Genomic DNA, 21,002 nt, shown 5'->3' with positions numbered 1-21,002 from the left:
AAAGACCCTCGTTTCAGATTTAACTAAATCACTTTCAAACTCAATATCAAATTTTATCATATTATGATCACTCTTCCCTAAAGGCCCCTTCATGACAAGGTTATTAATTAACCCTTTCTCGTTGCGCAATACTCAATCTAAAATAACCTGTTCCCTGGTTGGTTCATCAACATATACTGATCTAGGAAACCATCTTGAATATAGTCCATGAATTTGTCCTCTACACTATTACTACAAATTAGGTTTGCCCAGTCTGTATGTAGATTAAAGTCCCCCATGGTTACTGTATTACCCTTGTTACATGCGCCTCTAATTTCCTGATTTATACGCTGCCCTACATTACAACTACTGTTTGTGGGCCTATAAACAACTCCCACCAATGTTTTCTGCCCTTGCTGTTTACAAACATAGAAACATAGAAATTTACAGCGCAGGAGGAGGCCATTTCGGCCCATCGTGTCCACGCCGGCCGACAAAGAGCCACACGGCCCTCGGTCAGCTGCCCTGAAGGTTACATATAAACCTATGAACAATGAACAATGGCGGACAGGTAAAGAGCACCCAGCCCAACCAGTCCGCACCACACAACTGAGACACCCCTTACACTGAAACATTCTACACTCCACCCCAACCGGAGCCATGGGATCCTCTGGGAGAGGCAAAAAACAGGTAAAAACCCAGGCCAATTGGGGAAAAAAAACAGGGAAAATTCCTCTCCGACCCATCCAGGCGATCGACACTAGTCCAGGAGATCACCCTGGCCGTATTCGATTCCCTGCAGTACTTACCATTATATCTGCACCGGTCATCCAGTCTAATCCCAATGACCAGCTCTAGGTCCGTAACCCTGCAGGTTACTGCACTTTAAGTGCCCATCCAAGCACCTTTTAAATGTGGTAGTCCCCTCCACCAATGGAAATAGGCCCTTACTATCCACTATGTCCAGGTCCCTCAATATTTTGTACATCTCAATGAGGTCTCCTCAACCTCCTCTGTTCCAATGAGAACAAACCCAGCCTATCCAATCTGTCCTCATAACTAAGATTCTCCATTCCAGGCAGCATCCTGGTAAATCTCCTCTGCACCCTCTCCAGTGCAATCACGTCCTTCCTATAACACGGTGACCAGAACTGCATGCAGTACTCCAGCTGTGGCCTAACCAAAGTATTATACAATTTAAGTATAGCCTCCCTGCTCTTATATTCTATGCCTCGGCCAATAAAAGCAAGCATTCCGTATGCCTTCTTAACCACCTTATCCACCTGGCCTGCTACTTTCAGGGATCTGTGGACAAGCACTCCAAGGTCCCTTTGTTCATCTACACTATTAAGTGGCCTACCGCTTAATGTGTATACCCTTTCCTTATTAGCCCTCCCAAAGTGCATCACCTCACACTTGTCCGGATTAAATTCCATTTGCCACTGCTCTGCCCACCTGACCAGTAGATTGATATCCTCCTGCAGCCCATGACTTTCCTCTTCATTATCAACCACACAGCCAATGTTAGTGTCGTCTGCAAACTTCTTAATCATACTCCCTGTGTTCACATCTAGATCATTGATATATATCGCAAAAAGCAAGGGTCCCAGTACTGAGCCCTGCAGAACCCCACTGGAAACATCCTTCCAGTCACACAAACATCCATCAATCATTACCCTTTGCTTCCTACCTCTGAGCCAATTTTAGATCCAACTTGACACTTTGCCCTGTATCCCATGGGCTTTAACCTTCCTGACCAGTCTACCATGTGGGACCTTATCAAAAGCTTTGCTAAAGTCCATATATACTACATCGTACGCACTGCCCTCATCGACCCTCCTGGTTACCGCCTCAAAAAATTCAATCAGGTTAGTTAAACACAATCTTGCCTTAACAAATCCTTGCTGACTGTCCCGAATTAATCCTTGCCTTTCCAGATGTAGATTTATCCTGTCTTTCAGGATTTTTTCCCACCACTGAGGTTAGGCTGACAGGCCTGTAATTACTCGGTCTATCCCTTTCTCCCTTCTTAAACAAGGGTACTACATTAGCAGTTCTCCAATCCTCCAGCACCATGCCCAGATCCAAAGAGGACTGGAAAATGATGGTCAAGGCCTCTGCTATTTCTTCATTTACTTCGCTCAACAGCCTGGGATGCATTTCATCCGGGCCTGGGGTCTTATCTACATTCAAAGCTGCTAAACCCCTGAATACTTCCTCTCTCATCCAGAATATCACACTCCTCCTCGATAGCAGTATCTGCATTGCCCCTTTCCTTTGTGAAAACAGATGCAAGGTATTCGTTAAGAACCCTCCCAACATCCTCCGTCTCCACACAAAGATTACCCACATGGTCTCTAATAGGCCCTACCCTTTCATTAGTTACCCTCTTACTCTTAATATATTTATAGAACATCTTTGGGTTTTCTTTAATTTTACTAGCCAAGAATATTTCATGCACTCTCTTAGCATTCCTAATATCCTTTTTAATTTTACCTCTGAACTTTCTATATTCCTCCAGAGATTCTACAGTATTTAGCCGTTGGTATATTACATAAGCGTCTCTTTTTTTCTTTATCCTCCCCTATAAGTCCCTAGACATCCAGGGGATCTAGAATTGTTATTCCCAGTTTTTTTGTTAAGGGCACATGTTTGGCCTGAGCTTTCCAGATCTCCTCCTTGACTGCCTCCCATTGTTCCGACACTGATTTACCCACAAGTAGCTGTTTCCAGTCCACTGTGCCCAAATAACTCCTCAACTTAGTAAAATTAGCTTTTCCCCAATTTGGGACTTTTATTCCAGGTCTACCCTTGTCCTTATCCATAACCAACTTGAATCTGACTGAATTATGGTCACTGGCACCCAAGTGCTCCCCCACTAATACCCCTTCAACCTGCCCAGCTTCATACCCTAAAACTAAATCCAAAACCGCCCCCTCTCGTGTTGGGCTTGCTACATACTGACTAAAAAAGTTCTCTGGAATGCATTTCAAGAATTCCGTACCCTCTATACCCTTCACACTAAATTTGTCCCAATCAATATTTGGATAGTTAAAATCCCCGACTATTACTACCCTATGGTTTTTAGACTTCACAGCAATTTGCCGACATATTTGCTCCTCTATCTCCCTCCCACTGTTTGGGGGTCTATAATACACTCCCAGCAGTGTGATCGCCCCTTTTTTATTTTTCAATTCGACCCATATGGCCTTATTTGCTGATCCCTCGAACAAATCATCCCTCCTCACTGCTGTAATAGTTTCTTTAATCAGTACTGCACCCCACCTCCACCTTTTTACCCCCTCTCTATCTTGTCTAAAAGTCCTGTAGCCAGGAATATTGATCTGCCAAACCTGCCCCTCTTTCAGCCATGTCTCTCTAATGGCTATAATGTCGTACTCCCAAGTGTCTACCTGTGCTCTTAGCTCATCCGCCTTATTCACTATACTCCTTGCATTAAAGTATATACCATTCAGCACAGGAAGACCTCCTTGCTTACTACATACTAAACCCTGTTTCCTCTGTCTTACAGATTCGCTTCCTAGATTCTTGCTATCTAATTTCAGCTTTACTTCCTTCCCTTTTGAATTCGTTCTCAGGTCCCCATCCCCCTGCCAAGCTAGTTTAAACTCTCCCCAACAGCACTAGCAAAACTCCCCGCGGGGTTACTGGTCCCGGTGCTGTTGAGGTGCAAACCCGTCCGGTTTGTACAGGTCCCATCTCCCCCAGAAACGGTCCCACTGCCTCAGAAATTTAAAGTCCTCCCTCCTACACCAACTCTCCAGCCATGTGTTCATCCTCTCTATCCTATTCTTATACTCATTAGCACGTGGCACCGGTAGTAACTTAACTCTACCGAAACTCATTCGACTTCTTCATTTTCCAAGCTAAGATAATAACTTTTGTTGATATATCGCCTTTAACGTAGTAAGACGTCCCAAGGGCATTTCACAGCAGTGTAACAAGACAAAACAGATACATTTGACACCGAGCCACATAAGAAGAACTTAAGGCAGATGACCAAAAGCTTGGGTTAAAGAGGTCGGTTTTAAGGAACGGAGGCGGAGAGGTTTAGGGAGGGAGTTCCAGAGCTTAGGGCCCAGGCAGCTGAAGGCACGGCCATCGATGGTTGAGCGATTATAATCAGAGATGTTCAAGAGGCCAGAATTTGAGGAGTGCAGATATCTTGTGGGGTTGTGAGGCTGGGGGAGGTTACAGAGATAGGGAGGGGCGAGGCCATGGGGGGATTTGTAAACAAGGATGAGAATTTTGAAATCTAGGCGTTGTTTAACTGGGAGCCAATGTAGACCAGCGAGCACATGGGGTGATGGGTGAGCAGGACTCGGTGCGAGTTAGGACACAGGGCAGTGAGCGCAGGGGGTGATGGGTGAGCGGGACTCGGTGCGAGTTAGGACAGGGGGTGATGGGTGAGCGGGACTCGGTGCAAGTTAGGACACAGGGCAGTGAGCGCAGGGGGTGATGGGTGAGCGGGACTCGGTGCGAGTTAGGACACTGGCAGTGAGCACAGGGGGTGATGGGTGAGTGGGACTGGGTGCGAGTTAGGACACTGGCAGTGAGCACAGGGGGTGATGGGTGAGTGGGACTGGGTGCGAGTTAGGACACGGGTCAGTGAGCACAGGGGGTGATGGGTGAGCGGGACTCGGTGCGAGTTAGGACACAGGGCAGTGAGCACAGTGGGTGATGGGTGAGCGGGACTCGGTGCGAGTTAGGACACTGGCAGTGAGCACAGGGGGTGATGGGTGAGTGGGACTCGGTGCGAGTCAGGACATGGGGCAGTGAGCACAGAGGGTGATGGGTGAGCGGGACTTGGTGCGAGTTAGGACACAGGGCAGTGAGCACAGGGGGTGATGGGTGAGTGGGACTGGGTGTGAGTTAGGACACGTGGCACAGGGGGTGATGGGTGAGTGGGACTCGGTGCGAGTTAGGACACGTGGCACAGGGGGTGATGGGTGAGTGGGACTCGGTGCGAGTTAGGTCACAGGGCAGTGAGCACAGTGGGTGATGGGTGAGTGGGACTGGGTGTGAGTTAGGACACGGGGCAGTGAGCACAGGGGGTGATGGGTGAGTGGGACTCGGTGCGAGTCAGGACACGGGGCAGTGAGCACAGAGGGTGATGGGTGAGTGGGACTGGGTATGAGTTAGGACACGGGGCAGTGAGCACAGGGGGTGATGGGTGAGCGGGACTGGGTGTGAGTTAGGACACGGGGCAGTGAGCACAGGGGGTGATGGGTGAGTGGGACTCGGTGTGAGTTAGGACACGAGGCAGTGAGCACAGGGGGTGATGGGTGAGCGGGACTTGGTGTGAGTTAGGACACGGGGCAGTGAGCACAGGGGGTGATGGGTGAGTGGGACTTGGTGTGAGTTAGGACACGGGGCAGTGAGCACAGGGGGTGATGGGTGAGTGGGACTCGGTGTGAGTTAGGACACGAGGCAGTGAGCACAGGGGGTGATGGGTGAGCGGGACTCGGTGCGAGTTAGGGCACAGGCAGCCAAGTTTTGGATGACCTCAAGTTTAGAAACATAGAAACATAGAAAATAGGTGCAGGAGTAGGCCATTCGTCCTTCGAGCCTGCACCACCATTCAATAAGATCATGGCTGATCATTCACCTCAGTACCCCTTTCCTGCTTTCTCTCCATGATCCCCTTAACCATATGGGCCATATCTAACTCCCTCTTGAATATATCCAATGAACTGGCATCAACAAATCTCTGCGGCAGGGAATTCCACAGGTTAACAACTCTCTGAGTGAAGAAGTTTCTCCTCATCTCGGTCCTAAATGGCTTACCCCTTATCCATAGACTGTGTCCCCTGGTTCTGGACTTCCCCAACATCGGGAACATTCTTCCCGCATCTAACCTGTCCAGTCCCATCAGAATTTTATACGTTTCTATGAGATCTCTCATCCTTCTAAACTCCAGTGAATACAGGCCCAGTCGATCCAATCTCTCCTCATATGTCAGTCCTGCCATCCCGGGAATCAGTCTGGTGAACCTTCGCTGCACTCCCTCAATAGCAAGAACGTCCTTCCTCAGATTAGGAGACTAAAATTGAACACAATGTTCCAGGTGAGGTCTCACCAAGGCCCTGTACAACTGCAGTAAGACCTCCCCGCTCCTATACTCAAATCCCCTCGCTATGAAGGCCAACATGCCATTTGCCTTCTTCACCGCCTGCTGTACCTGCATGCCAACTTTCAATGACTGATGTACCATGACACCCAGGTCTCGTTGCACCTCCCCTTTTCCTAATCTGTCACCATTCAGATAATATTCTGCCTTCCTGTTTTTGCCACCAAAGTGGATAACCTCACATTTATCCACATTATACTGCATCTGCCATGCATTTGCCCACTCACCTAACCTGTCCAAGTCACCCTGCAGCCTCTTAGCATCCTCCTCACAGCTCACACCGCCACCCAGTTTAGTGTCATCTGCAAACTTGGAGATATTACACTCAATTCCTTCATCTAAATCGTTAATGTATATTGTAAATAGCTGGGGTCCCAGCACTGAGCCCTGCGGCACTCCACTAGTCACTGCCTGCCATTCTGAAAAGGACCCGTTTATCCCAACTCTCTGCTTCCTGTCTGCCAACCAGTTCTCTATCTACGTCAGTAATATTACTCCCAATACCATGTGCTTTAATTTTGCACACTGATCTCTTGTGTGGGACCTTGTCAAAAGCCTTTTGAAAGTCCAAATACACCACATCCACTGGTTCTCCCTTGTCCACTCTACTAGTTACATCCTCAAAAAATTCCAGAAGATTTGTCAAGCATGATTTCCCTTTCATAAATCCATGCTGACTTGGACCGATCCTGTCACTGCTTTCCAAATGCGCTGCTATTACATCTTTAATAATTGATTCCAACATTTTCCCCACTACTGATGTCAGGCTAACCAGTCTATAATTACCCGTTTTCTCTCCCTCCTTTTTTTAAAAAGTGGTGTTACATTAGCAACCATCCAGTCCATAGGAACTGATCCAGAGTCAATAGACTGTTGGAAAATGATAACCAATGCATCCACTATTTCTAGGGCCACTTCCTTAAGTACTCTGGGATGCAGACTATCAGGCCCCAGGATTACGTAGGGTATAATGTGGGAGGCCAGCCAGGAGTGCGTTGGAATAGTCAAGTCTGGAGGTAACAAAGGCATGGATGAGGGTTTCAGCAGCGGATGAGCTGAGGCAGTGGCGCAGACGGGCGATGTTACGGAGGTGGGAATAGGCGGCTTTAGTTATGCTGCGGATATGTGGTCGGGAGCTCATTTAAGAGTCAAATATGACACCCAGGTTGCGAACAGTGTGGTTCAGCCTCAGACAGGAGTTGGGGAGAGGGATGGAGTCAGGGGCTGGGGAACGGAGTTTGTGGCAGGGACTGAAAACAATGGTTTCGGTCTTCCCAATATTAATCTGAAGAAAATTTCTGCTCATCCAGAACTGGATGTTGGACAAACAGTGTGACAATTTAGGGACCGTGGAGGGGTCGAGAGAAGTGGGGGTGAGGTAGAGCTGGGTGTCTCATGTGGAAACTGACGCTGTGGTTCCGGATGATGTCGCCAAGGGGCAACATATAGATGGGAACTAGGAGGGGGCCAAGGATAGACCCTTGGGGGACACCAGAGATAACGATACGGGGGCGGGAAGAGAAGCTGTTGCTGGTGGATCTCGGGCTACGATGAGATGGAGAAGAATGGAACCAGGCGAGTGCAGTCCCACCCAGCTGGACGATGGTGGAGAGGCGCTGGAGATGGAGTGGTCAACCGTGTCATTTATTATCAGGGATACCCCTCCTTCTTTTCCAATTTGCCTATCCCCTCTAAACGTTAAGTATCCTGGAATATTTAGTTCCCAACCCTGGTCACTGTGCAACCATGTCTCTGTAATGGCCATTGGATCAAACCTATTCATTTCTATCTGCGATTAATTCATCTATTTTGTTCAGATATAGTGCCTTTAGCATTGACCTTTTTCTCCTTTTCCCTGATGTCACCCTTGGCAGTAATGCCCTATGACCTTTGTTACTGTCTCCGTCTCTCCCAGACCCACTCAGCTTATCTTTACCCAAACTTCAGCTCTGCTCCAGAGCCTTGGCATTTCTCTCGCTGCTTTTAAATGTACTCTTTCCTCAATCCTCCCCCTTCTTGTGAGGGGTCGGTGGGGGGGGGATCGGTGGGGGGTGGGGTTCGGTGGGTGTGGGAGGGGTCGGTGGGTGTGGGAGGGGTCGGTGGGGGGGGGATCGGTGGGGGGTGGGGTTCGGTGGTGGTGGGGATCGGTGGGTGTGGGAGGGGTCGGTGGGGATTGGTGGTGTGGAGTGTAATGGGGCTGGGGGGTGATTGGGTACAATCCCGTGGTTTATCTGCAATCTCTGTTTCAGGCAGTGAGGAAACATCTGCTGGATCACAAGTTGCACCACCACCTGAGCCTCAGCACCCCAGAGGTACAGTCCATCTCAGCACCACGTCACACGGAGCTCGTGTCCCAGCGATCACCCAATCCTCCTCTCCATGGGTGGTCTCTCTGCACAAAGCCCAGCGTGTGGCTCAATACTGCTTTCATCCCCTGTCACTGACCCCTGTTCCTGGTTCAATACACACACATGCTCCCTCTCTCTCTCACACCTCTCTCCTCCTCTCTAACTCTGTCTCTCTCTCTCTCTCTTTCACTTTCTCTCTGTCTCGCTCTTTTTCTCGCGCTCTGTCCCACCAGTCCCACTCGCCCCCCCTCTGTCCCGCCCCCTCTGTCCCGTCCCCTCTGTCCCGTCCCCTCTGTCCCGTCCCCTCTGTCCCGTCCCCTCTGTCCCGTCCCTCTGTCCCGTCCCCTCTGTCCCGTCCCCTCTGTCCCGTCCCCTCTGTCCCGCCCCTCTGTCCTGCCTCGCTTGTCCCGCCCCACCTGACCCTCTCATAGACATAGTAAATAGAAGCAGTAGTAGGCCATTTGGCCCTTCGAGTATTCCGTGAAGACAGAACCGAAGTATTTATTTAATTCTGCCATTTCCTTGTTTCCCATTATAAATTCTCCCGTTTTTGACTGTAAAGGACCCACATTTGTCTTCACTGATCTTTTTCTTTTTGCATACTTGCAGAAACTTTTGCAGTCGGTTTTTATCTTCCTTGCAAGTTTACTCCCCCCGTAATCAACCTCTTGGTACTTTTTTGCTGAACTGCTCCCAATCCTCAGGCTTGCTATTTTTTCTGGCAACTTTGTATGACACCTCTTTGGATCTAATACTATCCTTCATTTCTTTTGTTAGCCATGGTTGGGCCACTTTTCCTTTTGTATTTTTACGCCAGAAAGGAATGTATAACTGTTGCAATTCATGCATTCGTTCCTTAAATACTAGCCATTGCCTATCCACCTTCATGCCTCTGAAATGAATCGTCCCAATCTATCATAGCCAATTCATTCCTCATACCTTTGTAGTTTCCTTTGTTTAGATTTAGGACCCTAGTTTCGGATTGGACTACTTCACTTTCCATCTTAATAAAGAATTCATAGAAACATAGAAAATAGGTGCAGGAGTAGGCCATTCAGCCCTTCGAGCCTGCACCACCATTCAATGAGTTCATGGCTGAACATGCAACTTCAGTACCCCATTCCTGCTTTCTCGCCATACCCCTTGATCCCCCGAGTAGTAAGGACGACATCTAACTCCTTTTTGAATATATTTAGTGAATTGGCCTCAACTACTTTCTGTGGTAGAGAATTCCACAGGTTCACCACTCTCTGGGTGAAGAAGTTTCTCCTCATCTCGGTCCTAAATGGCTTCCCCCTTATCCTTAGACTGTGACCCCTGGTTCTGGACTTCCCCAACATTGGGAACATTCTTCCTGCATCTAACCTGTCTAACCCTGTCAGAATTTTAAACGTTTCTATGAGGTCCCCTCTCATTCTTCTGAACTCCAGTGAATACAAGCCCAGTTGATCCAGTCTTTCTTGATAGGTCAGTCCCGCCATCCCGGGAATCAGTCTGGTGAACCTTCGCTGCACTCCCTCAATAGCAAGAATGTCCTTTCTCAAGTTAGGAGACCAAAACTGTACACAATACTCCAGGTGTGGCCTCACCAATGCCCTGTACAACTGTAGCAACACCTCCCTGCCCCTGTACTCAAATCCCCTCGCTATGAAGGCCAACATGCCATTTGCTTTCTTAACCGCCTGCTGTACCTGCATGCCAACCTTCAGTGACTGATGTACCATGACACTCAGGTCTCATTGCACCTCTCCTTTTCCTAATCTGTCACCATTCAGGTAATAGTCTGTCTCTCTGTTTTTACCACCAAAGTGGATAACCTCACATTTATCCACATTATACTTCATCTGCCATGCATTTGCCCACTCACCTATCCTATCCAAGTCACTCTGCAGCCTCATAGCATCCTCCTCGCAGCTCACACTGCCACCCAACTTAGTGTCATCCACAAATTTGGAGATACTACATTTAATCCCCTCATCTAAATCATTAATGCACAGTGTAAACAGCTGGGGCCCCAGCACAGAACCTTGCGGTACCCCACTAGTCACTGCCTGCCATTCTGAAAAGTACCCATTTACTCCTACTCTTTGCTTCCTGTCTGCCAACTAGTTCTCATTCCACGTCAGCACACTACCCCCAATCCCATGTGCTTTAACTTTGCACATTAATCTCTTGTGTGGGACCTTATCGAAGGCCTTCTGAAAGTCCAAATATACCACATCAACTGGTTCTCCCTTGTCCACTCGACTGGAAACATCCTCAAAAAATTCCAGAAGATTTGTCAAGCATGATTTCCCTTTCACAAATCCATGCTGACTTGGACCTATCATGTCACCTCTTTTCAAATGCGCTGCTATGACATCCTTAATAATTGATTCCATCATTTTACCCACTACCGATGTCAGGCTGACCGGTCTATAATTCCCTGTTTTCTCTCTCCCTCCTTTTTTAAAAAGTGGGGTTACATTGGCTACCCTCCACTCCATAGGAACTGATCCAGAGTCTATGGAATGTTGGAAAATGACTGTCAATGCATCCGCTATTTCCAAGGCCACCTCCTTAAGTACTCTGGGATGCAGTCCATCAGGCCCTGCGGATTTATCGGCCTTCAATCCCATCAATTTCCCCAACACAATTTCCCGACTAATAAGGATTTCCCTCAGTTCCTCCTCCTTACTAGACTCTCTGACCCCTTTTATATCCGGAAGATTGTTTGTGTCCTCCTTAGTGAATACCGAACCAAAGTACTTGTTCAATTGGTCTGCCATTTCTTTGTTCCCCGTTATGACTTCCCCTGATTCTGACTACGTTTGTCTTTACTAACCTTTTTCTCTTTACATATCTATAGAAGCTTTTGCAATCCGTCTTAATGTTCCCTGCAAGCTTCCTCTCGTACTCCATTTTCCCTGCCCTAATCAAACCCTTTGTCCTCCTCTGCTGAGTTCTAAATTTCTCCCAGTCCCTGGGTTCACTGCTATTTCTGGCCAATTTGCATGCCACTTCCTTGGCTTTAATACTATCCCTGATTTCCCTTGATAGCCACGGTTGAGCCACCTTCCCTTTTTTATTTTTACGCCAGACAGGGATGTAGAATTGTCGTAGTTTATCCATGCGGTCTCTAAATGTCTGCCATTGCCCATCCACAGTCAACCCCTTAAGTATCATTCGCCAATCTATCCTAGCCAATTCACGCCTCATACCTTCAAAGTTACCCTTCTTTAAGTTCTGGACCATGGTCTCTGAATTAACTGTTTCATTCTCCATCCTAATGTAGAATTCTACCATATTATGGTCACTCTTCCCCAAGGGGCCTCGTACAACGAGATTGCTAATTAATCCTCTCTCATTACACAACACCCAGTCTAAGATGGCCTCCCCCCTAGTTGGTTCCTCGACATATTGGTCTAGAAAACCATCCCTTATGCACTCCAGGAAATCCTCCTCCACCGTATTGTTTCCAGTTTGGTTAGCCCAATCTATATGCATATTAAAGTCACCCATTATAACTGCTGCACCTTTATTGCATGCACCCCTAATTTCCTGTTTGATGCCCTCCCCAACATCACTACTGCTGTTTGGAGGTCTGTACACAACTCCCACTAATGTTTTTTGCCCTTTGGTGTTCTGCAGCTCTACCCATATAGATTTCACATCATCCAAGCTAATGTCTCTTTTGTACAGGTCCCACTTCCCCCAGAACTGGTTCCAATGTCCCTCCCTCTTGCACCACTGCTCAAGCCACGTACTTATTCTAATTATCCTGCTCCCTCTACTCTGACTAACATGTGGCACAGGTAGCAATCCAGAGATTACTACCTTTGAGGTCCTACTTATTAATTTAACTCCTAGCTCCCTAAATTCAGATTGTAGGACCTCTTCCCGCTTCTTACCTATATCGTTGGTTCCGACATGTACCACGACAACTGGCTGTTCACCCTCCCTCTCCAGTATACTCTGCATGTCAATCATGTTATGGTCACTCTTCCCTGAAGGACCCCGCACAACAAGACTGTTAATTAACTCCATCTCATTACACAATACCCAATCTCGGATAGCCTGTTCCCTCGTAGGCTCCTCAACAAACTGGTCTAAAAAACCATCTCATACACACTCCAGGAATTCATCTGCCACAGTATTATTACTAATTTGGTTTGGCCAGTCTACATGTAGATTAAAGCCACCTACAATTACTGTAGTACCCTTGTTACATGCATCTCTAATTTCCTGTTTGATGCCGTCCCCTACACTGCCACTACTGTTTGGAGGCCTGTCGACAACTCCCACCAACGTTTTCTGCCCCTTGGTGCTCCTTAGCTCCACCCAGACTGATTCTACATCTTGATTTTCTGAGCCAATATCCTTTCTCACTATTGCTCTGATTTCATCCTTTACTGACAATGTCACACCACCCCCTCTTCCTTTTTGCCTATCCTTCCTAAATATCGAATATCCTTGGCTATTCAGTTCCCAACCCTGGTCACCCTGTAACCATTGTAAGGGGTTTTCACAGGGTTGTTGTGCCTTGGGTGTCTCTCTCTGGGCTTATGCCTGGCCTGTGAGGTACCCTGAGTGCTGCAAGAGCACCCCTGGAGAGACTGTGTCCACAGCTTATGAAGGGGGTTTTGAGACTCGTGCGTCCCCACAGCTTATGCCTAGCCTGTGAGGCACCTGTGAGTGTCAAACACTCCTAACCCCTTCTTCCCGAGCCTGTGACACACAGTTGAGCGTTTTCGAGGCGCTCCTAGCTTCCCTTACACGGTTCTGACATAAGACTCACGATCAGGAGATGTAATACAATAGAACTGAGACAAGGTGATTCCAAGAGGAACTTTAGGCTTCCAATTTATTTGGCAAGGTGTAACTCAACAAAACAGCAATACACCAACAAAACAATCCCCCTAAATCCCACTAAACGGACACAACGAAAATCTTTACACCAGTTTAGCAGTACAATGCCCAACCTCCCACCTTTCCTGGCCTAACTGAGTTGGGAGTTCTGGGGACCAGAGGTTATACTCACTACTGTGCCTTCTGCAGTCTGGTGGTTTGTTTCTTCTATCTTCAGTGTCTTCGGACACTGGTTTTCCTTCCGTGTCGAGAGGCCTGTGGTTGTGGTTGTTGAATCACCAGGGCAGGGAAAATCATCACTCCTCTCTTCTTCACTACGTCAGAAACCCTTTTTTTATAGCCAGATTATCCAGTCCGCCTCTCCTGCTGAAGTCGATTCTTCTCATTGGTGGACTTTTGATTTTGAAAAATGCAACAGTTTGAGGTTTTTAGGTTTTTTTTCCCCACTGATCTTAACCTACTCAAGGTTTGAGTGGGTGTTGATTGCATTGGCCTCCTGTAGCCATTGTGCTAGTCTGGCCTGAGCCAGATATTTCTATGCCTGATGTTGGAATATGTATGTGGCATTGTTTAAATGCTAATGTTTTCAAGGGGCAAGTTTCGAGGGTATACAGTTCCCAGACAATTTGATTAGTTCCAATGTCCAAACTGGCCCTTTTGATATTGACTCCACCCCTTTTCTTGCAGACCTTTAAAAAAATCCCAAATTCGATTAAAGTTCATAGTTTCTTCCATGTGCACTTTAGGATTTCAAACTTTCTGGTAGATAGTTCCAAATTAAATTCCCTTTCCTATGAGTCCAAACACGGGGGGGTCTCCATTTGTGTCCCAAAGTTTTCCTTCCATCGGTTTCAATTCACAGCACAGACTGATCCCACAGCCCCTTTCCTTCTGGGTAAAATGAGGGGGTTTTCGTCCTCCCCTACACCATGTCTCCGTAATTGCAACTATATCGTATCTGTTTACATCTATTTGTGCTGTTAATTCGTCTACCTTATTATAGATGATTCGTGCATTCAGATACAATGCTTTTAGATTTGTCTTTTTAACATTATTAGACATCGTAACATTATTTTGTACTATAGCCCTATTTGTCTGATCGCTGTTTGTTCTTCCCTGGATCCTATTTGTGAGTGCACTCTGTTGTTTGTACGCTCTGTCCCTTGCTGACATAATGTGGTTATCCTTACCACAATCACTTTCCTGCATTGTTTCCTTTTCTTTTCTCTTTAGCATTCTAGATTTTCTCCACTGGGACCCTCCTCCTGCCCACCCCCGTTATTCAGTTTAAAGCCCTGTCTACCTCCCTAATTAGTCGGTTCGCGAGAACTCTGGCCCCAGCACAGTTCAGGTGCAGTGCGTTCCCACGGAACGGCTCTCTGTTTCCCGAGTATTGGTGCCAGGGCCCCACGATTCGAAACCCACTTCTCCCACACCAACCTCTGAGTCACCCATTCATCTCCCTGGTTCTAGTGACCCGATGCCAATTTGCTCGTGGCTCAGGTAACAATGCGGAGATTATTACCTTTGTGGTCCTGCTTTTCAATTTAGTCCCGAGCTGCTCAAACTCTCTCAGCAGAACCTCTTACTCCTACCTATGTCATTGGTACCTACATGTAACCACGACAATTGGCTCCTCCCCCTCCCACTCCCAAGTTCTTCTCCAGCCCGGAGGAGATGTCCTTTACCCTGGCATCGGGGCAACACAGCCTTCGGGACTCACGCTTTGGCCGCAAAAAACCCCGATCCCTGCCCCTAACTACACTGTCCCTGACTGCAGCCAGCTGCCTCGACTCCCCGCACTTCAATGGCTATCTGCACCACGCTGCCTTAGTCAGTGCTGGTCCACACCGCAGTCTGCACACTTCCTCTCATCTATTGCAAAGTGCAGGGACTCAGGTTCCTGCAACTCGACCTCCTGGATCCCCGTACCCTGCCTCACTCACAGTCACACCCTCCTGAACCTGACCACGTGTCACTTCTAAAGTGTTTAATCTACAGAGTGTGGCTACCTCCTGGAGCAAGAGGTCCAGGGAACTTAGTCCCTTCCTCTGTCTCTGTCTCTCTGTCTCCCTCCCTCTGTCTCTGTCTCCCTCTCCCTCTGTCTCTCTCTCTCTGTCTCCCTCCCTCTGTCTCTCTCTCTCTCTGTCTGCCTCCCTCTGTCTCTGTCTCTCCCCCTGCCCCTCCCTCTGTCTCTCTCTGTCTCCCTCCCTCTGTCTCTGTCTCTCCCCCTGCCCCTCCACCTCCTCTCCATCGTCTCCTCTCTTTCCCACCACCTGCCTCTTCCCCCACCCCCTGTCTCTCCCACACGCCCCCATCACTACCCCTCATCTCTTCCCTCCCCCGTCTCTCTCTCCCCCCGTATTCTCTCCCCCCCCCCTCCCCGTCTCTCTCTCTTCCCCATCTCTCTCTCTCCCCCGTCTCTCTCTCTCCCCCGTCTCTCTCTCTCCCCCGTCTCTCTCCCCCGCCCGTCTCTCTCTCTCTCCCCCCCCCGTCTCTCTCTCTCCCCCCCGTCTCTCTCTCTCCCCCCTGTCTCTCTCTCTCCCCCCCCGTCTCTCTCTCTCCCCCGCCCCGTCTCTCTCTCTCTCCCCCCCGTTCTCTCTCTCTCCCCTCCCCGTCTCTCTCTCTCCCCCCCCGTCTCTCTCTCTCTCCCCCCCGTCTCTCTCTCTCCCCCCCGTCTCTCTCTCTCCCCCGCCCGTCTCTCTCTCTCTCCCCCCCGTCTCTCTCTCTCCCCCCCGTCTCTCTCTCTCCCCCCTGTCTCTCTCTCTCCCCCCCCGTCTCTCTCTCTCTCCCCCCTGTCTCTCTCTCTCCCCCCCGTCTCTCTCTCTCCCCCCCGTCTCTCTCTCTCCCCCCCCCCGTCTCTCTCTCTCTCCCCCCGTCTCTCTCTCTCTCCCCCCCGTCTCTCTCTCTCCCCCCCCCGTCTCTCTCTCTTCCCCCCCGTCTCTCTCTCTCCCCCCCGTCTCTCTCTCTTCCCCCCGTCCCTCTCTCTTCCCCCCTCTCTCTCTCCCCCCCGTCTCTCTCTCACCCCCCCGTCTCTCTCTCTTCCCCCCCGTCTCTCTCTCTCCCCCCCCGTCTCTCCCCCACCCGGCTCTCTCTCTCCCCCCCCGTCTCTCTCTCTCTCCCCCCCCCGTCTCTCTCTCTCCCCCCCGTCTCTCTCTCTCCCCCCGTCTCTCTCTCTCCCCCCCGTCTCTCTCTCTCCCCCCCCGTCTCTCTCTCTCCCCCCCGTCTCTCTCTCTCCCCCCCGTCTCTCTCTCTCCCCCCCGTCTCTCTCTCTCCCCCCCGTCTCTCTCTCTCCCCCCCCGTCTCCTCTCTCCCCCCCGTCTCTCTCTCTCCCCCCCGTCTCTCTCTCTCCCCCCCGTCTCTCTCTCTCCCCCCCGTCTCTCTCTCTCCCCCCCGTCTCTCTCTCTCCCCCCCGTTTCTCTCTCTCTCCCCCCGTCTCTCTCTCCCCCCCCCCCCGTCTCTCTCTCTCTCTCCCCCCGTCTCTCTCTCTCTCTCCCCCCCGTCTCTCTCTCTCTCTCCCCCCCGTCTCTCTCTCTCCCCCCCGTCTCTCTCTCTTCCCCCCCGTCTCTCTCTCTCTCTCCCCCCCGTCTCTCTCTCTCTCTCCCCCCCGTCTCTCTCTCTCTCTCTCCCCCCCGTCTCTCTCTCTCTCTCCCCCCCGTCTCTCTCTCTCTCTCTCCCCCCCGTCTCTCTCTCTCCCCCCCGTCTCTCTCTCTCTCTCCCCCCCGTCTCTCTCTCTCTCTCCCCCCGTCTCTCTCTCTCTCTCCCCCCCGTCTCTCTCTCTCTCTCCCCCCGTCTCTCTCTCTCCCCCCCCGTCTCTCTCTCTCCCCCCCGTCTCTCTCTCTCCCCCCCGTCTCTCTCTCTCCCCCCCGTCTCTCTCTCTCCCCCCCGTCTCTCTCTCTCCCCCCCCGTCTCTCTCTCCCCCACCCGTCTCTCTCTCCCCCACCCGTCTCTCTCTCTCCCCCCCGTCTCTCTCTCTCCCCCCCGTCTCTCTCTCTCCCCCCCGTCTCTCTCTCTCCCCCCCGTCTCTCTCTCCCCCCCGTCTCTCTCTCTCCCCCCCGTCTCTCTCTCTCTCCCCCGTCTCTCTCTCTCCCCCCCGTCTCTCTCTCTCCCCCCGTCTCTCTCTCTCCCCCCGTCTCTCTCTCTCCCCCCGTCTCTCTCTCTCTCCCCCCGTCTCTCTCTCTCCCCCCCGTCTCTCTCTCTCCCCCCCGTCTCTCTCTCTCCCCCCCGTCTCTCTCTCTCTCCCCCCCCGTCTCTCTCTCTCCCCCCCGTCTCTCTCTCTCCCCCCCGTCTCTCTCTCTCCCCCCGTCTCTCTCTCTCCCCCCCGTCTCTCTCTCTCCCCCCCGTCTCTCTCTCTCTCCCCCCGTCTCTCTCTCTCCCCCCCGTCTCTCTCTCTCTCCCCCCGTCTCTCTCTCTCCCCCCCGTCTCTCTCTCTCTCCCCCCGTCTCTCTCTCTCTCCCCCCGTCTCTCTCTCTTCCCCCCGTCTCTCTCTCCCCCCCCCCCCCCGTCTCTCTCTCTCTCCCCCGTCTCTCTCTCTCTCTCTCCCCCCCGTCTCTCTCTCTCTCTCCCCCCCCGTCTCTCTCTCCCCCCGTCTCTCTCTCTCCCCCCCGTCTCTCTCTCTCCCCCCCCGTCTCTCTCTCTCCCCCCCCGTCTCTCTCTCTCCCCCCCGTCTCTCTCTCTCCCCCCGTCTCTCTCTCTCCCCCCGTCTCTCTCTCTCTCCCCCCGTCTCTCTCTCTCTCCCCCCCGTCTCTCTCTCTCCACCCCCCCGTCTCTCTCTCTCCCCCCCCGTCCTCTCTCTCCCCCCCCGTCTCTCTCTCCCCCACCCGTCTCTCTCTCTCCCCCCCGTCTCTCTCTCTCCCCCCCGTCTCTCTCTCTCCCCCCCGTCTCTCTCTCTCCCCCCGTCTCTCTCTCCCCCCCCGTCTCTCTCTCTCCCCCCCGTCTCTCTCTCTCCCCCCGTCTCTCTCTCTCCCCCCCGTCTCTCTCTCTCCCCCCCCGTCTCTCTCTCTCCCCCCCGTCTCTCTCTCTCCCCCCCCGTCTCTCTCTCTCCCCCCCGTCTCTCTCTCTCCCCCCGTCTCTCTCTCTCCCCCTTCCTCTACCCCCCTCTCTCTCTCCCCCCGTCTCTCTCTCTCCCCCCCGTCTCTCTCTCTCCCCCCCGTCTCTCTCTCCCCCCCGTCTCTCTCTCCCCCCCGTCTCTCTCTCTCCCCCCGTCTCTCTCTCTCCCCCCCGTCTCTCTCTCTCCCCCCGTCTCTCTCTCTCCCCCCCGTCTCTCTCTCTCCCCCCGTCTCTCTCTCTCCCCCAGTCTCTCTCTCTCCCCCCCGTCTCTCTCTCTCCCCCCGTCTCTCTCTCTCCCCCCCGTCTCTCTCTCTCCCCCCCGTCTCTCTCTCTCCCCCCCGTCTCTCTCTCTCCCCCCCGTCTCTCTCTCTCCCCCGCCGTCTCTCTCTCTCCCCCCGTCTCTCTCTCTCCCCCCCGTCTCTCTCTCTCCCCCCCGTCTCTCTCTCTCCCCCCCGTCTCTCTCTCTCCCCCCCGTCTCTCTCTCTCCCCCCGTCTCTCTCTCTCCCCCCCGTCTCTCTCTCTCCCCCCCGTCTCTCTCTCTCCCCCCCGTCTCTCTCTCTCCCCCCCGTCTCTCTCTCTCCCCCCCGTCTCTCTCTCCCCCCCGTCTCTCTCTCTGCCCCCCGTCTCTCTCTCTCCCCCCCCGTCTCTCTCTCTCTCCCCCCCGTCTCTCTCTCTCCCCCCCCGTCTCTCTCTCTCCCCCCCGTCTCTCTCTCTCCCCCCCCGTCTCTCTCTCTCCCCCCCGTCTCTCTCTCTCCCCCCCCTCTCTCTCTCTCCCCCCGTCTCTCTCTCTCCCCCCCGTCTCTCTCTCTCTCCCCCCCGTCTCTCTCTCTCCCCCCTGTCTCTCTCTCTCCCCCCGTCTCTCTCTCTCCCCCCGCCCGTCTCTCTCTCTCTCCCCCCCGTCTCTCTCTCTCCCCCCCGTCTCTCTCTCTCCCCCGCCCGTCTCTCTCTCTCTCCCCCCCCGTCTCTCTCTCTCCCCCCCGTCTCTCTCTCTCCCCCCTGTCTCTCTCTCTCCCCCCCCCGTCTCTCTCTCTCTCCCCCCTGTCTCTCTCTCTCCCCCCCCGTCTCTCTCTCTCCCCCCCCGTCTCTCTCTCTTCCCCCCCCGTCTCTCTCTCTCTCTCCCCCGTCTCTCTCTCTCTCCCCCCCGTCTCTCTCTCTCCCCCCCCCGTCTCTCTCTCTTCCCCCCGTCTCTCTCTCTCCCCCCCGTCTCTCTCTCTTCCCCCCGTCTCTCTCTCCCCCCCCGTCTCTCTCTCTCCCCCCCGTCTCTCTCTCACCCCCCCGTCTCTCTCTCTTCCCCCCGTCTCTCTCTCTCCCCCCCCGCCTCTCCCCCACCTCTCTCTCTCCCCACCCGTCTCTCTCTCTCCCCCCGTCTCTCTCTCTCCCCCCCGTCTCTCTCTCTCCCCCCGTCTCTCTCTCTCCCCCCCGTCTCTTCTCTCCCCCCCGTCTCTCTCTCTCCCCCCCGTCTCTCTCTCTCCCCCCGTCTCTCTCTCCCCCCCCGTCTCTCTCTCTCCCCCCCGTCTCTCTCTCTCCCCCCGTCTCTCTCTCTCCCCCCCGTCTCTCTCTCTCCCCCCCGTCTCTCTCTCTCCCCCCCCGTCTCTCTCTCTCCCCCCCGTCTCTCTCTCTCCCCCCCGTTCTCTCTCTCTCTTCCCCCGTCTCTCTCTCCCCCCCCCCGTCTCTCTCTCTCTCTCCCCCCGTCTCTCTCTCTCTCTCCCCCCCCGTCTCTCTCTCTCTCTCCCCCCCGTCTCTCTCTCTCCCCCCCGTCTCTCTCTCTCCCCCCCGTCTCTCTCTCTCTCTCCCCCCCCGTCTCTCTCTCTCTCTCCCCCCCGTCTCTCTCTCTCTCTCCCCCCCCGTCTCTCTCTCTCTCTCCCCCCCGTCTCTCTCTCTCTCTCCCCCCCGTCTCTCTCTCTCCCCCCCGTCTCTCTCTCTCTTCCCCCCCGTCTCTCTCTCTCTCTCCCCCCCGTCTCTCTCTCTCTCTCCCCCCCGTCTCTCTCTCTCTCTCCCCCCCGTCTCTCTCTCTCCCCCCCCGTCTCTCTCTCTCCCCCGTCTCTCTCTCTCCCCCCCGTCTCTCTCTCTCCCCCCCGTCTCTCTCTCTCCCCCCCGTCTCTCTCTCTCCCCCCCCGTCTCTCTCTCCCCACCCGTCTCTCTCTCCCCCACCCGTCTCTCTCTCTCCCCCCCCGTCTCTCTCTCTCCCCCCCGTCTCTCTCTCTCCCCCCCGTCTCTCTCTCTCCCCCCCGTCTCTCTCTCCCCCCCGTCTCTCTCTCTCCCCCGTCTCTCTCTCTCTCCCCGTCTCTCTCTCTCCCCCCGTCTCTCTCTCTCCCCCCCGTCACTCTCTCTCCCCCGTCTCTCTCTCTCCCCCCCGTCTCTCTCTCTCCCCCCGTCTCTCTCTCTCTCCCCCCCGTCTCTCTCTCTCCCCCCCCGTCTCTCTCTCCCCCCCGTCTCTCTCTCTCCCCCCGTCTCTCTCTCTCCCCCCGTCTCTCTCTCTCCCCCCCGTCTCTCTCTCTCCCCCCCGTCTCTCTCTCTCTCCCCCGTCTCTCTCTCTCCCCCCCGTCTCTCTCTCTCTCCCCCGTCTCTCTCTCTCCCCCCCGTCTCTCTCTCTCCCCCCGTCTCTCTCTCTCTCCCCCGTCTCTCTC

General features: G+C 53.0%; 1 protein-coding gene across 1 annotated transcript in view; it reads left to right on the top strand.

Moving 5' to 3' along the window:
• The window catches only part of rnf8 (ring finger protein 8, E3 ubiquitin protein ligase), a gene marked incomplete at its 3' end in the record, with an annotated part of 57,836 nt that overhangs the window by 21,176 nt on the left and 15,658 nt on the right, over window positions 1-21,002 (top strand). Inside the window, exon 4 of the mRNA XM_070870219.1 lies at window positions 8,380-8,442. Within this exon, the coding sequence (XP_070726320.1) occupies window positions 8,380-8,442 (63 nt within the window). The remainder of the gene's footprint in view (window positions 1-8,379; window positions 8,443-21,002) is intronic.

This window comes from Pristiophorus japonicus, unplaced genomic scaffold (genome assembly GCF_044704955.1).
Source record: "Pristiophorus japonicus isolate sPriJap1 unplaced genomic scaffold, sPriJap1.hap1 HAP1_SCAFFOLD_1193, whole genome shotgun sequence".
NCBI lineage: Eukaryota > Metazoa > Chordata > Chondrichthyes > Pristiophoridae > Pristiophorus > Pristiophorus japonicus.
Note: the sequence above shows the minus strand (reverse complement) of the source record. Positions and strands in the feature narration are given on the sequence as shown.